The sequence below is a fragment of the Wolffia australiana genome, chromosome 11 (assembly GCF_029677425.1).
Source record: "Wolffia australiana isolate 7733 chromosome 11, ASM2967742v1".
In the NCBI taxonomy this organism is placed as follows: Eukaryota; Viridiplantae; Streptophyta; class Magnoliopsida; order Alismatales; family Araceae; genus Wolffia; species Wolffia australiana.
In genome coordinates, this window is record NC_135845.1 from 5,945,939 (window position 1) to 5,963,159 (window position 17,221).

General features: G+C 38.9%; 1 protein-coding gene across 1 annotated transcript; it reads right to left on the minus strand.

Moving 5' to 3' along the window:
- Window positions 1–6,356: 6,356 nt before the first annotated feature.
- DCP1 (decapping 1) lies at window positions 6,357–12,726 on the minus strand. The gene is made up of 8 exons (XM_078583413.1): window positions 12,476–12,726; window positions 12,357–12,397; window positions 11,702–11,751; window positions 11,169–11,313; window positions 9,651–9,707; window positions 8,991–9,114; window positions 8,426–8,893; window positions 6,357–6,714 (listed from the first exon to the last, which is right to left on the minus strand). Exons 1-8 carry the CDS (start codon window positions 12,656–12,658, stop codon window positions 6,658–6,660), a joined length of 1,125 nt encoding a protein of 374 aa, XP_078439539.1. The 5' UTR covers window positions 12,659–12,726; the 3' UTR covers window positions 6,357–6,657.
- Between the last annotated feature and the right edge of the window lie 4,495 nt (window positions 12,727–17,221).

The following is a 17,221-nucleotide window of genomic DNA, read 5'->3' on the forward strand; positions in this document are numbered from 1 at the left end:
TGTAAGATTCTACGGAGATATCTCAATCGAGGAAGAGATGGTTGACTTTACTTTACTGGCATCTGGACGTCACTGCCCCTCAGGTAGAGTAAATAAACTAGCAGATGGTGACTGATCGCAAAATTTAGACAGTGACGTGTTGGTCCCGAAAACGATCTTTCTATCCACCTCTCTTTTCTGTCTCTTTCTCTCTCTCTATCTATCTATCTCCCTCTCTTTTCTGTCTCTTTCTCTCTCTATCTATCTCCCTCTCTCTTTTCTGTCTCTTTCTTTCTCTATCTGTCTATCTCCCTCTCTCTTTTCTGTCTCTTTCTCTCTCTCTATATCTCTCTCTATCTCTCTCTCTCCCTCTCTTTTCTCTCTTTCTCTCTCTTCCGTCTCTTTCTCTATCTATTTCTCTCTCTTTTCAGTCTCATTCTCTCTATATTTCTCTCCATTTTCAGTCTCTATCTCTCTCTCTTTTCAAGTCTCTTTCTCTGTCTCTCTTCTCCCTCTCTAATGTCTCTTCTCTGTATCTCGCTCTTTTCTGCCTCTTTCACATTCTATCTCGCTCTCTTCTGTCTCTATCTATCTCTCTCTCTTCTGTCCCTTTCTCTCTCTATATATAGCGTTCTCTTCTGTCTCTATGTCTCTCTTTTCTGTCTCTTTCTCTCTAATACATATCACTCTCTTCTGTCTCTCTCTCTATCTCTCTCTTTTTTCAGTCTCTTTCTCTCTCTCTATATCTCGCTCTTTTTGCCTCTCTCTCTCTATCTCGCTCTTTTTGCCTCTTTCTCTCTCTATCTCGCTCTCTTATGTCTCGCTCTCTATCTCGCCCTTTTCTGCCTCTTTCTTTCTCTATCTCGCTCTCTTATGCCTCTCTCTATCTCGCTCTTTCCTGCCTCTTTCTCTCTATACATATCGCTCTCTTCTGTCTCTCTCTTTCTCTATCTCGCTCTTTCCTGCCTCTTTCTCTCTACCTCACTCTCTTCTCTCTCTCTCTCTCTCTCTCTCTCTCTCTCTCTCTCTCTCTCTATGTCCCTCTTTTCTGCCTCTCTCTCTCTCTATCTCGCTCTCTTTTGTCTCTCTCTATCTCTCTCTCTTTTCTATCTCTTTCTCTCCATGTTTATATTGCTCTCTTCTATCTCTCTCTCTATCTCTCTCTTTTCTATCTCTTTCTCTCTATTCATATCGCTCTCTTCTGTCTCTCTCTCTATCTCTCTCTTTTCTGTCTCTTTCTCTCTATACATATCGCTCTCTTCTGTCTCTCTCTCTTTGCTCTCTCTTTCTCTCTACATATATCGCTCTCTTCTGTCTCTCTCTCTCTCTTATCTCTCTTTCTCTCTATCTCGCTCTCTTTTCTCTCTCTTTCTCTCTATACATATCGCTCTCTTCTGTCTCTCTCTCTATCTCTCTCTTTTCTGTCTCTTTCTCTCTATACATATCGCTCTCTTCTGTCTCTCTCTCTTTGCTCTCTCTTTCTCTCTATACATATCGCTCTCTTCTGTCTCTCTCTCTCTTTTATCTCGCTTTCTCTCTCTCTCTCTCTCTCTGCTCTCTCTTTCTCTCTATACATATCGCTCTCTTCTGTCTCTCTCTCTCTTTTATCTCGCTTTCTCTCTATCTCGCTCTCTTTTCTCTCTCTTTCTCTCTATACATATCGCTCTCTTCTGTCTCTCTCTCTCTTTTATCTCGCTTTCTCTCTATCTCGCTCTCTTTTCTCTCTCTTTCTCTCTATACATATCGCTCTCTTCTGTCTCTCTCTTTTTTCTTTCTCTTTTTCTTTATCTCGCTCTCTTCTTTCTCTCTCTCTTTTTTGTGTTTCTCTCTGTCATCTGTCTCTCATTTTGTGTCCCTTTCTCTTTCTATCTCTCTATTTTAGTTCTTCTCTCTCTCTCCCTGTCAGTTGGCTATGGTCTAATATTTACTACATTTTTGGGGTATGAGCCAACTGTAGTTCGTTCCAAGGTCAATGGTTCTGTCCGAAGCTTTGGGGCAAGACCGTGGCTTTCTCGGTAGCAAGATATATCTATCTACAGTGCCCTGTTTTATTTTATTTTTAAGTGTTGCTCTTTGTCTTGTTCATCTGTCGGCAGATTATTCATTTATAACCTGGCTTTTGATTCCCCTTCTTTTCTGGGTTTTTGTTAGTATTTCTCCTGAATCGTGGAGTTGGATATCATTGACCTTTTTATTATAAATACGTTTGTTGAGCTGGTAATAAATTAATGATGGGATAGTTACAAATATTACTGGATAAGTCTGAACAGTAAGTAAGCACACATTTATTCAGATATAAATCAATTATTTTTAGACTTGTTAATGGTGAAGGGTCTCAAATCTGGATAATTTTGCTGTGTGTTCTTTCATACATCCCGCTGAATCCACGACTCCTGGATAAGAAATTATGTTTGTGAAGTATTGTGCTTTAACTCGGTTCAAGCTTCATAGTCACATGATCTTGTTGTAAAATAAATAACAAATATTTTATCTATATAATCCTAAAGCTTATTTAAGTGGATTGTGACTACACGAAATATATTTTAATATAGAATTTGATATTTAGTCCCTATCATCCATGGAGTGGCTAAATGAAGTACTCATTTAGGGGTTAAATAAATCATATTAGCATATTATTTGTAACTTTTGGCTATGTTACAAATGCTTAACATATATTTTCCATGTTTAAGGAGAGTGCCAAAATGAACACATTAAAATTAGTGGAGGCAATTATGTAATTGTACTTGTTTTCTGTGAATGCAACCTGCGTCCTTCGTGAGAGATTATGCTCTCATCTTCTTTTTAATATCATTTGCTCATTCAGAGACTAATTCAGCATAAAAATGGTTCTATGCATGGGATTTTTCATACCCATAATTTTTTCCCACGACACAAATATCATTTTTCTTTGCTGATAATTGGGTGGACGGAGGAAAAAACCTGATAGCATGGGACTGCCTCATCTAGATCCATCAATGGGCAATATTAGCCATCTATGGTACAACATAGATGTGCACTCAAAGACGGATCAAGTAGCAAGAGTTTGAGATCTTAAAACCAGCATTAAAAGAAAGATAATTTGGGATAATTACTTAGTGCCCTTCAAAGGGATATCATGGTATCAAAAACCCATGTGACATAAATTTTGCATCTCCCTCATTTTGTGAGAGACCAAAAAATTGACCTTGCCTAAATGATAAAAAAAGTTAAAGTCCTTTGTATATCTACTGATTCAATGTCTTAGTCTAGGCATCTTACATATTTATGTAATCAAGTGATAATAGAGTATGAATCAAACTATATCAGTGATATGTTAAAGTGTATCAAAGTACAACAACCTTGAAATTTTAAATCTTAAATTGCAAATCCTATAGGGTGTGACCAATAGTAGAATCCAAAATGACAGTGAATAGTATCAATGTCACTCAAAGAGAAAATGAAGAAAAATGATGAGAAGATAGATGGAGAAGGATCTCCCTCCAGGTCGATCTTCTCCCCTCTGGCTAGAGACGCCGACTGCTCCGGCCTCCAGTCTCTGTGACCATCATGGTCTTGTAAAAACCTCCTTTTTTATTTCTTGCTCAGCTTACTCCTTTAAAAGGTCTTCACATGTCGGCCCACACGTGTCTGTAATTAACTTTCACTATCTTTGGGCTCTCTCTGATATTTTCGTGTGAGGAATGTATCAATCAGCTTGAAGCATGGAAGTCTAGAATGGTGCACTTCAAGCAAGGAGCCTTCTTTTGCACTAATTAAGTAAGTACACTTATCTCAGGTTAGTGCATATTATCGTAGTTTCCTCTATAGTACTTCTTTACTTTTGTGAACGTTAAATTCTCCATGGAGAACTGCCTTCTCCATCGATCTGCCCTCTTACACAATATACTTCTTAAACCATGTTCCCAATCTTAGTAAGATTACAATCCTTCCCCATTATATAATTTTGATTAATTTGAGAAAAATCACTTTACTGCTCAATTTGAATGAGTTATCAGCTGAGGCACACAAAGTCTTTAATTTATCATTATTCTTTCACATTATATCACAGAAATAAAAATAAAGTAGTGCATCATGTGTATCTGTCAAGGAGAAGAATCAGAGAAAGAAAAAAGAATATGGTAAGAGATAAAACACCATCAGTTTTCATTAGAAAATTACTAGGAAAGTTAAATATATAAACAATTATTGGGCATACACTTATAGGCTAAATAGATACACCAACAACAGATAGGACCATGGTAAACATATATATATATATATCAATAAATGTCTCTTATTCCCATCTTGGAGACTAGATATTCTTGTTGTTCAGGGGAGAGGCCCCTAGTTAGGAAATATCCAAGTTTCTCTTCCCTGGGGATGTAGGTGATCTCAAGGAGATCCAGCTTGTCTTTGATAAAATGTTGTTTGATCTCCATATGTTTGGTCCATTCATGATGTACTGGAGCTTGGGCCAAACTAACCTCATATTTGTTTGTCACAAAACAAGGTGAAAGGTTTAGATTGAGGCAGACCCATTTTGCTGAGGATCCCTTGTATCTAGAGTGCTTCATACAACCCCTTCGTGAGGGCATAAAATTCAGCTTCATTGCTTGAGAGAGAGTGAGACAATAGATTGTTGCTTACCGCGCCAAGTAAGGAGATTACCATATAGAATGAAGCAGTAGTCCGTAGCATTTGGGAACTAGAAAAGTCAGAATCAGTATAAATCTTAGGGTGTAATGCCTTACCGTACAGAAGTATGAGACTAAGGCCAATAGTCTGTTTCAGGTAGCAAAGGATCTGATAAGCTACATGTAGATGAGAAACTTTAGGACAGTGCATAAATGGCCTTAGAACAATATTTGAATAAGATAGTGAATTACCTGGTTGAATGAAAGAGGTGGAACCCACTTTGTTTGTGGCCTGAAGTTGACTCTGAAACTTTTGTAGCTACCCCAATCGTGCAACGTCCTTTATGTCCCCAGTAGGCTACTCAGGCTGCTCTCTTTCTGCTTCATGGCACATCACATGATTACTCTTACCAATGCTCTCTTTTTTTGCCCTTGCAGGTCGTCCAGCAATTGTCTTGTATGGCGATGCTTGCGGTAGTGGCTACACCATAATTTGTCCTTGTATCACTTTGAGTGCCTTTAGGTTGAGTCTTCCTCTTTCCTAGTTCAGAAAGAAGTCGAATGTGGGTTACCGGTGGACAAGGACATGGATCTCTAATGACATTCTGCAGAATTTTAATCATGCATGCAGAATACTGAATCGTTGGTGTAATAGTGTGGTTAGTGCCAAGCCAAAGGCGACTTTCGTCCATTCTAAACTGTTGAATTGTATCTTCAAAATTGAGCATATGTTCCTCATTGGACAGCTGTGGTTTAATGGTTTCAAATTCAGGCAAAAGCTCCTTTAGAACCTATAAAGTATGTCACCGAAAACATGTTGTCTATCCATAGAGTCAGCTGTAGAACGACGATATAAGTCAATTTCCTTCCATATGGCTTGGAGTTCATTAGAGTACTATTATTTTCTTGAAGAAGGATCATAGAATAGTCAACAAGCACTGCTATATCGGACTCATCCTCTTCCATGGACTGACGATGTGGGATATATCAAACACATCTTTGACATAGACATAATCAGTCTAAGATTCATTAATTTATGGAATCATAGAGTCTAAGACCCATGAGAAGAACATATCCTTGTCACAACACCACAGTGAATATTTCGGATCAGCAGGTCTAGGTGGTTCCTAAGCCAAATGATGTTCACCTCTAGATCAAAAGGTCATCTTAACATATTTAGTCCACCGGTACGAATTGTGACAGTAAATAGCTCCGCAGAGTAATCTAGGGAACTTGGGTGTACCACTTATCTACTACGTTGGCAGGGAAAATGCCTCTTTTTTAATCATATGGGATCAGAATTTGAAAAAAATATAAAGGACCAAGAAATATAGATATGTGACAGGAGTTATTAAGAAGAGATTAAGTGATCACACCTGTATGCTGTCAAACAATTAAGAAAAGGGCAGTGGTTCACTTCTCAAAAGTTTATTCAATGGTTCACTTCTACAGATGATGCAGCATGTGTTAGGTCATTTTCCATGTACAGGATCATATCACATTTTTATTCTTCTATAAATATAAAATGCAGGGTGCCAAAAACCCTTGCAAAGTGGATGCATTGAGGTGTCTAAATGGCAGTTCCATTTTTACTTTGGTTATGGGAATTGAATTAATGCTCTATCATCCCACAGATGGAGATCACCATTTTAATGAAGACTGACCTTGTAAAAGTATAAAAATGAGGGAATGATAAATAAATAAATAAATAATCCTTCTATCTCTCGAAAACTAAATCAATTAGTCAGCCCCAAATTCCAGATAAACTGACTAAACCCACAAACATCATTTTGATTAAACTTACAAAAAATGTTGATTCACTTACTCTAATAACATGCAACTCATGACACCACCTCTGAATATCCAAATTCACAATATTGGCACACAGTACAGAGACATAGAGAGAGAGAGAGATAGAGAATTGCACAATCAAGGATAGAACATGCCAAAGACTTCAGAAGAAACCTATACAAGGCTGAACCTCCACAACCCCCCTTGTCAATCATTACTCCCAGTAGTTAAAAGTGCTAAATAGACAGAAAGTGAGCTTTATCTTCACTGAAGTTCACAAACTATGAGAGTTCAGCATCTCTCTGTACACCATGTCAATAAACTGATCATTCTGTGCAAGTGCAACAGGCAAAATCAGCAATATCATTAAGTGTTGAGTATCTTGAAAAACATAAGTAAAATTGAAATCCAGACGTCTTGAAAGCAAATAAAGGCATGCAAAATCGGCCGGAGTCATCACAGCTCATTCGCAGTCTTAGATATATTAGAAAACTTAGTGAATGTTGAATATCTTGAAGGATAAAAAGACATTGACCATTCCTAAAAGCAAAAAAAGAGATGCGGGATCAGCGTGAGCAGACATAGCTCACGGGCACTTAAAAATATAACCATTTTTATGAATGTTGGATGCCCTCGAAAGAAATAAAAAGAAAAGGAAATTAATAATTCCTAAAAACCAATAAAGACCGCAGAATCAGAGTTAGTCATCACGTATCCTGCGGATAGTAGAATTAAAATCAACTTATTTAATGGGCAGTTTCATAAAATTCGAAAAGAAATTGCTAGTCGTTGAAAACAAATAAGGACAAACAGAATGTTGATTACACTGACAAAAAGATCAATAGCCTGTCATAACCGTGCGCTAATAAATATGAAGATCCGCATGAATGTGCATGTCTTTAAAAGCAAATAACATGCAGTGCAAGTCATATATTCAGCCCTTCAACATCTAATAAACATATTCAGCTTAGTGAATGTCGAGTATATTTAGAAAAATAATGAAAAGGCTGTTCCACAAGCAAAAAATACTCGGAGACCGCACAAATCATCACGTTTACAAGTCGATGAATGATATGCACGTTCAAAAACTTAAGTAAAAAATCGTAAACAAAATTAACACACCCAAACAAGCAAGTCAACAACTCATGGGCACGAGTAGAAATATTCATAACTTGCATAATTTTTTTAGAAAAAAGATTGCACTCATAATCATAGGTACCACAAACACAATCAAACAAGTCAACAACTCATGGGGACGAGTAGAAATATTTATAACTTGCATAACTTTTTTTAGAAAAAATATTGCACTCGTAGTTAAAGGTAAGTTAAACACAATCAAACAAGTCAACAAGTCATGTGCACGAGTAGAAATATTTATAACTTGCATAATTGTTCTAGAAAAAGGCCGCAAAGAAAATAAAATTAGAACTACAGAATTAGAGGAAGCCACCAGCTCATTCCACAAGTGTCGTCAACATCATCATCCATGTTAGGGCTTGGATGAATGATGAAGATGATTTATAATTCAAGGATGGATGACTAAGCCACAACATCGTAGAAGCTGGATGGCGATATTGATGGTCAATTGTCATCATATAAACACCATATTCATGTTTGACAAGCAGCAGGACTGGAAGACTGATGAATTCATCAATACTGGATCTTGTCATCGTCATCCATGTCAATGACCATAAAGATGGATAGAGATGTCGATCCTAGGAAATCGGATGATGAATCTTCATCTTACCCTTGTCATCATCTTCTTGATGCCACTTGCCAACATCATCTGCAAATCTCTTCATCATCTTCCATGTTTGGGCAAGGACAAATGATGTCAACTGATAGTCAACCGATGGATGGTGACGATGATGACGGTGTTGTCATCTTGATCGTCCACTCTTTATATACATTGATCCCAAATGCCACTGCTTGGAAATACACAATACTGTGGATGCTTATTATCCCAAAAATAAATAAATAAGGAAATGAAAAGGATTATTCTAAAAAGCTCGTGAGAACATGAAGATTCGAAGAGGGAATACCTGCACCAGCCTTGTCAAAGCGTCACGCACTTTGTCCCTGGTGATGACCGCACCATAGGTCGCAGGCGGTGTGAGAGACACCGATGGGTTTGGCGGAGGAAAGGGTTGCAGAAGTGGAGCCCCATAAGGGCGTTGCAACGTCAAAGGCACATGGAGTGGCGGTGCTGCTACTGCTGGTGCCAAAGGGCCCGCCGCTACCGGTAACACAACAATCCCGGATGACGAAGGCTGAGGCGTGAAATAAGAGGGCTTTACCAAATTTGACAGGTGGCCGATGGGGGCAGCAGAGCCACCAGCTGGCTCGGGAGCATCAAAGAGAGATGGGGCAGAGAGAGGAAGAGACGGGTTGGCAGGTTGTGCGGAGGATGAGATCACTGCTGGAGTGAGAGGGGAGATTGATGCGGGAGGAGGAGAGGTTTGAAGAGGTTGAGCCGAGACGGGCACGTTGTTTCCAACAGCAGCAGCAGCCTACAGAAAGAAGAGGATGCAACTGAAGGTTAAAAAGTAGTGAATTGAAGAAAAACAGATGGAGAGAAAGAGAGGAGGTGAGAAAAATTGAGCGCACAGTGAAGAAATTGAGGAAGGAATCATCTGGAACATCAGGAGCGGAGGTAGATGATGACACCATTGGCTCCAAAGGCCCTTCTATGACTGATAAACTTGGCACCGCTTCAAGTTCTTCAAATTCGCTGAGAAGACAAGGAATGAGCCCACAGCTTCAAATCACAGGTTTACGAAAGAAAGTCATGGAAACAGAGAAACTTTCAAACAATATAAAGAACGTCAAGAGACGCATTACTAATAAACCGGACAAAAACAACTTGATAATTAAATACAACAAAAGAATGAAAAAAAGAGGTAAGGTGATCGATAAAGAAAAGTAATGATCGAAGTTTCAAAAGTGCTGACCATATCCGTTAACACTAAAATCATAAAACGGACAAGGCCACACCCAGCGAAGTTAAAAAGAATTTTTTTCAGGCACCAAATAATTTATAGCAAACATAATCTTTTGCACGCAAGTTATATAAGTAAGAATTACAGACAATGCGTAATTTTTGCAATTATCACAAGAACACGAAATTATTATCATTCTGGAATTGTACAACACCGCTAATTTAGGCACGACTTCGCAGACTAAATAAAAGGAGATAGGCATTATAGTCGTCATGGTAGAGATAAATAAAAAAATGAGAAAACTAACAAAGGTCTCCATAGAATTCACCTCTTTGATCCAGCTACATTAGGCTTTGGTGGAACTTTTGAAAACGCACCCAGGATCCTACAGTTACGGATGAAGAAAATTCAAGTTCTGACCAAAAACACAAATGCACATTAATTCGAATAACACTGACTGCGGTGGAAAAGAATAAATAAAACATGGGTATACAACTTTTTTGTAACTTGTATTGATGTCTTCCACGTGTAAGCGGAGTCCATCTTGTTTTTCTTTTTGACGGCATTAGGATTTCAGGCAACACCCAACTATGGTTTGCCGCCAGTGATCTTCATAGTTTGGAGTACATCATTCAATATATCAAGTTCAGGAGCAGCCATGTTAAGTTTATCAACATACAGGAAGAATCTGAAAGACTCGCACAATGGACCTATCAAGTGAGTACCAAGAAGCGGCCCCCACAGAAACAGACGTTGCCATTCTGGCAGGGCCTTAGACAGATTTTCCCCCAAGTTAGAGACTTCTTCTCTGCCTGACTAAGAGATGGCTCCCTCTTTCACTTTGAGAAGGATCACATCTGGTGGCCCTCCGAAGGAGGCATTTCCCTTGGCTCTTCATGCTTGCCTGCTGCCTGATGCCACCGTGGGAGAGTGCTGGGACAACACCAGGAATCCAAGGGTAGATGATGCCCTGTCAGACCAGAGGGTAGCAGATTTCTTGGGCATGCAACAAGCCTTGATTCAGCGTCAGCCAAACAATGGAGAACAAGACGAACGGGTTTGGACCAGTGCTTCCTTTTCAGTTCAGGAGGCCTATGCGGGAAATGAGGCCCAATCAACCACCCAGGCATGTCGGCCCATTTTGCGCCTAAAGGTTTCACAAAAGATTTTAAGATTTTTGATGGGCTCTTACTGCCCAAGAGACTGGCATGCATTTTATGCACAAGATTGGCAACGAGACTACAATCATTTATTCTTCGAGTGCCCCTTTGCCAGCTCGATTTGGGCCGCCCCAATGTAGCTGGAATTGAACGAGCCGTCGAAGGTGATCTTCTGGGAGTTCATACAGAGACATGCCCAAGGATGAGGGAAGAGTGGGGCCCAGTGATGACAGTGCTTTGGGCAGCATGACTACACCATAATGAGGCAATATTTAGGGGGGACAAGGTGTCCAAGGACGGGCTCGGCCACAGAGCCATCATGGTTTCCTTGAGATGTAAACAGATAAGGGAGGGGTTCATCTCATATGAGTAGAGCTTTAGGGCTCTCCACATTACCTTTGGATGGTTACCATTTTGTGAGATGACAGCTGTAAATCATATTTAAAAAAAAACGAGGCCCAAAAAGGCATCAGAGAGGCCCATTAAGACATTCTTGAAAACTGCAGGGAACCTATATTTCATTTTATTTAATCATGGGGGAATAAATACCCACTGATGTCTTCAGGTGTCACGGAAGGAGGCGAAATCTATAAAACATTTGATATGGTACAATAATAGATGAAAAAAAAAACTAACCTATCGAACAAGTTTATCTGAGGTGAAAAAAAAACATAAAAAAAACTTACCTGTTGAATAGATTAGCAACTGCTTCACATTCTTGGGAATTATAAAACCAAATGCCGTTGACCTCTTGCGCTGCATTTCTGTACAATAAGTATGGAACCTGGACTTCAAACTCGAAGTCTCCAAGGATGTCTTCAATGAGATTTTCTGGTCGACAAAACAGTAATATTACTAGCAGTAACATGATATTGCCTCAGTGGCAGTCAATGGTAAATGCTAAAAGATTAACATCTTACGTGTTTTGAATATAAATGCCCATTTTTCCAATTAAGAGTAGTACAAGAATAATCACACACTGAAATTTTTATAATAGACTTCATGATTTTATAAAGAAAAAAAAAAGTAGAGAACATCTGAAAGGATAGATTCCTATCTAATCTAACATATACTGGCACAGAAACACTAGAGTCAACACGAAACTTCGTGCATGTTATCATTGTACGAGTCTCTTGATATACTATAGATTGGGAAATTTTTTCTACAAAAAAAAAACTATAGAATTGGAAACACAACATAGTAACAGCATTAAACGGACCTGTATTTCGCCGGTTCATAACAATGAACTGAAATCTAGGCTGAGAATTCCTGCAAAGATAATCACTGGATTAGGTTTTTAGTCTTGATTATTCTTACAAAAGAAGAACGAGAAAAATCTAGGAAACAGAATAGCTTCCGATCATTGGAAAAGGCGCTACTCCAAAAAATGCGTGCCAAATAGCAGTGTAACAAAACCATAGAGAGGGTCCAGATTGGTTATATTTATCATGATAATTACACTACAAACAAATGAGATGCAAGTCAAATAGCAGTAAACAATAGAATTGATGCTTTTACCGTATAAGAAACGAACGAAGCGGAACGCAAAAAGCATGGTTAGAACCCAAATGATAACATGTGGGTTTGCCTCACTAAGAAAAAGAGCAATGATTTATCATCATTTCATCACCGAGCATCCCTAAGAAAAGCAACAAAATAATGGCATAAATCACACAGTCAGTCAAGCCCAAGAAAGAACTCACCAATTGACCACAAAAATATGTTCATTCTTTAAAATAAATAACAGGAAAAATCGGCGGAAATTAAAAAAAAAAAAAAAGAGTGAGACGTGCGTCAAATAGCAACGAGCAATACATCTGATGATTTCCATCATTAACAAAAATGATAAACAGCAAAAAAAAGGAAAAGCCTACCTCTTGACGACAAAAAGGGATCCCTCGACATCCTTCCGGCTCTGCAGAAATCAAAAAGACCTAATCTCAGCGACTCCGAAAATGAAAAAAAATCGCAAGAATTCATCAAAATCACATACCCACTGGTTGAGTTCGATGTTGAACTCGTACAAGGTGACATGGGCGGCAGTGATGAGGATCTCTTCCACGAACGGATCGATCCGCTGAAGAACAGTGAGATTGAGCGCTTTGGTGCTGTTCTTGTCCAGATTCGGCGTCAGCTTGCCTCCCCCGTTGCCCACCCCGTTGCCCTGCCGGGACATGGCCTCTCTCTTCACGCAAGTAGAGTTCCAGAAGAGAGAGAAAGAGAGCGAAGAGGAGAGAGAAAGAGAGCAAAGATATGTCTTCTCCTTGCTTTACAAAGCTTATATCCATCTCTAACCAAGAGAGAGAGAGAGAGAGAGTGCCACGTGTTAAGGAATTGGGCTTGGCCCAGTTTGGGTTTTGATTGGGCAGACTGGTTATTTTTTTATTTTTTTAGCAAAAAAACGGTGCCGGGTACGGCCAACTAACGGCACGTCCGGGACGTGACGCCCCGGATGCGACAGGACGGATGACGATCCATGACGGACGGTGACGTGATGAAACTTTCACCACGTCACCGTCCTGTCACACGTTCAAGGATTTCGGAAAAATCCGTCATGTTCGCGTCACCGTCACGGTTTGCGACGTCCCCGTCACTAGACGGCGCCACCGTCACGTGTGACGGGAAAAACAACCATGCGGAGGAGAGTGAATTGGAGGGGTATATCTCCAATTATCTTTGGACGGCAGACCTTTGCGCTTGCGAATTAATGCAAGGACTTTTCTGCAAAATGCCGAGAAATCGAGTTAGCTACCCCACGTGGCAAAATCTCAGCCGTCGAAAAGCTGAAGTCTAATGATTTTTAAGCTTTTTTGGTCATTTTTAAAAATCTGTCACAGCCATCATCCGTGACGGCCGTCCTGTCACATCACTCATCCGAAGCCACCCGTCACCGTCACGCCCAGTTCTTCATCCGTTGCCGTCACGGGCCCCTAATTTCATCACCGTCGCCGTCATGTCATCTGTCACGTTGCCGTCACCGTGACGTGTGATGTGATGGATGACGGATGCTGTTCCCTTCGGCCAACCCCAAGGTTGTGCCCTCAGACCGATCCAGCCATGTCCTAGACGCCACCCAGGGGGTTTTGGTTTTTATTGATTAAGTGGGATGTTCTTTATAAGCGTGGATCAAGCATAAATGTCGAACGTACACACAGACCCTGCTCGCCCACGCCTAGGGAGCAGTGAAAGAAAAAATACATGAGTGATACTTTGGAAGTAAACATAGTTTTTCTATTATATTCATTTGAAACAAACAAAAAATTCGCACAAAAGAACTGCGCATGGCCTTGTTCTCTGTTCTGCTCTTTTTTTGTGCAAAAACGAATAAAATTTGCACATTCGAACAAAATTAGGACAAAATTTGCGCAAAGTGAACAATAGAATCGCACACGGGTCTGTGCGATGATCTGTTTGAATTTGATATTGTTCTGTTTGGAAAACCGAACAGAACAAACAATTCGCACAAATTCGCACAAAAGTAACCGAACAACCACGTCTACTTGGAAGTGCCTGGAGAAGTTTGCTTGCGCCGGCAATGTGCTGGACCCCAGCCGCAGTAGTGGTGCATGGAGTGTGCAGAGTTCTTCTCACCTTTATTAGGTGTCAGCATGGAGGTGTGCGGTAGGTACAACAATCAAGTGAGAGGGCAGACAGGCTCTTGCATTTGATGACTTATTTTTTAGTTGTTACTCATTTTAGGTTTCAGGTATAGAGAAAATCCTCTCATTTTAATTTTAAGTTTGTAGTTCAGCTTATCTCATCTTTTTTCGGTATTCCAATATTTTTCGCTAAATTTTGGCATGTCCCGACAGAGTGTGGCAGGTTGTTTGTCATCTCTCTTGTTGTTTTTGGTATTGGGAAATTATTCATATTAGATAGATTGTTCAAACTTAACATTACTTTAATCGAATCTTGAACTTCTATAATTAGCTTGAGTATGAGGACAAGAGTTTCATATGATTCTAGCATTCAATGTCGTAGAAGGTTGGGATACATATGCCAAGGGACAGTGGAAAGAATCTTGAATAGGCCTTTTAGGACCCCTATATTTCACTAATTTCTATAATTATGTTGACTGTATAAAGGTTAAGACAGTCAATACCTTCAAGAAAAGTGTTAATATATAAGCCAAAATCTACTAGATTTGATTCACACTAATATGTGTTGACTTCTAAAACCTTGTTTCACGTGCCAAAACAATTTTTTGTCTTCATAAATGATTACGATAGATACATGAATATACATACCTCATCCAAGAGAAATTTGAGTTATTCATGCGGCATAAGGATTTCAAATTGGATGTTGAAAACCAAATAGGTAAGTGCACCACATCAGTCTGAACTAAAAGAGGAGGAAAGTACTATGCTCAGTACATTGATAAAGGAGAAATGCTAGAACCTTTTGCTCTGTTTTAAAGGAACCTGGTATAGTTTTTCAATATTAAATTAATATTAAACCCAACATGAATAGGGTATCTGATTAGAAAAATAGAATACTTAAGAAAATAGCGAAAGCTATGACGAGTCATTAAATCACAATTGTCACATTATGGTTGAAGCATTGATAGAAGTCGTGCATACTCTAAATAAGCTTTCATGAACTTAACTTGGAGGCAACCAAGTCTCGATCAACTTTGTGAAATTATGAACTTACCAATAGGGACAAAGTTGATTTATTCTAGGTGGCTCTATAAGGCAGCTTAATTCTAATGATATAGTCAAACTTTATAAGGCCAGAATTATTACACATGGGATTTCATAGACATAAATCATTGCATATTATAAGACCTTATCTTGTGTATATTTGAATGACTCATTTCAAATAGTGATTATCTAGTAACCCAATGTAATCTAGAGCTAGATCACTTAGATGTGAAAATGGATTTCTTGGAGGATGGAATGTGCTTGAACCAACCTCAAGATTTTGAGTCTATCAAAAAAAGGTATTTTTTGGAAGTTGAACATATGGTTAAAGTAGTCTTACATACAAATGTACTTCAAATTTATGAAGTTATTACCATTGCTGATCAGTTTATATACTTCAGGGAAATTGATATTAGCTGGATTCTTCTAGTGTTTTATGTATATGGCATATTTCCTTCCACTTCAACTTTTGTTTTGTTGGAGGACACCACATATTTTGTTTTTACCATTTTGATATTGAGGACACGGGTGAATCTCACTTTGTTATTATTATTAAAATCTATCAAGATATGTTCATAGGCACTCTAGGACTATCACAATGGTCCTATAAATAAAATATTTGAGAAATGTTCTCAATGAATTTTTTTTGTAAAGCCCACATTATTAAAGGTGAAAAATAAGGAAAATCAAAAAGCCCTTATTTTGATGGGGAAGGACTTGCAATGAAGGAAAATACCATATGATGTAGTAGTTGGGTCCCTCAACTATGCCTGAATGTAACACAACCTGGCTTTGATTTTTTCACTAGACTTATCATGAACCTAGACTCATGCATTGTGAAGCTTCTAAGAAGGTTCTATGATATTTTCAAGGAACCACAGATCTGATACTTATACACAAGCAAATAGATCATCTTAAATATGACTATATGGTTCTCCGACATTGAAATATGATTCTCTGACTAAAAATTTACCACAAGTTTGGATACGAGTAGACCTACTGCTGATTGTATGCTGCATTTACTCGGGAAGCTGTCTCATGGTCTAGTACCAAGTAGAAGACAATGCAACATCTACTATAAAAAGCTGAGTATGCTGCTTGTTTTCTGTCACCCATTTTCACGAGCCATATGCTTGTACCACCACTTCACAACTTTATGTCACATCTCGGCATTGGTTGCTCTATAGAAAAAACACATGCTGATATACTGAAAAAATGGAGCTTTTGAAAGGTACTCCAGTAATTACAGGCACACTGACGTGAGGACCAGAGATTGGTTAGTGTCTATTTAACACACAGACTGGTCCAATGCTAACCGAACCTGCTTAGTAAGGAGTTCCCACCTGGTTCTTACTATGAGCATGTCTTAAGTATGAATTTGACTGGTTTCCCATGACTAATAAGACATGAGTTATCACTTAAGACATTGATGTATTCACATGATATAACTTTGGGTCTCATATTAATTCTACGTGAATCATGATTTGTTGGAATCATGACGTGATATTTCTTCTTAGTTAAGACATTGTACTCTATCAAATTGTTGGAGTGAAACTCAAATTACTGTCATGACATAGAGAGTTCATCCAATATCTTGCATTTTGATTTGCATCTCTTTGTTTCTCTCTCTCTCCCTCTCTCTTCCCTGTTCCTCATTCTGCATACATCTCCTCTATCTTTATCTATCCTTGTCTATCTATCTATTTCTTCTCTCTCCTCTCTCTCCCTCCATCCCTCTATCTTTCTTTGTCTTCCTGTCTTTTTTATTTTCCCTGTATCTCTATCACTTCATTTACTGTCTCTTGTGTTTGTGACTCTCTTTCTATCCATTTGTATATCTCTTTCCCTCTCTCTATCCATATATAAATATCTCATGCTTTGCCTCTATCTCTCTCTCACAGACTGCACATCTCATACCCTATGTCCTTAGTCTTTCAGTCTCACTCTCAGTTTCCCAGCAAATTAAAACCCCCAAAATTATGGGTGCTGACTTATGAATCATAGGATTTAACCACTCAACGATGCATTATCTCTCGAGTATCCGAGCATTCTGCTACCTGATCCCAGAAGATTGGGAGACAAGTAACTGAACAATA

Bases quoted from the DNA above. Each gene is read 5' to 3' on its own strand.
- DCP1 (XM_078583413.1), bottom strand. From the start codon at position 12,658: ATGTCCCGGCAGGGCAACGGGGTGGGCAACGGGGGAGGCAAGCTGACG. The intron at 11,314-11,701 runs GTCCGTTTAATG...TTTGTCGACCAG, and splicing joins TATGAACCGGCGAAATACAG to AAAATCTCATTGAAGACATC. The intron at 6,715-8,425 runs GTATTCCCTCTT...GCACTTGCACAG, and splicing joins CTTTGACAAGGCTGGTGCAG to AATGATCAGTTTATTGACAT.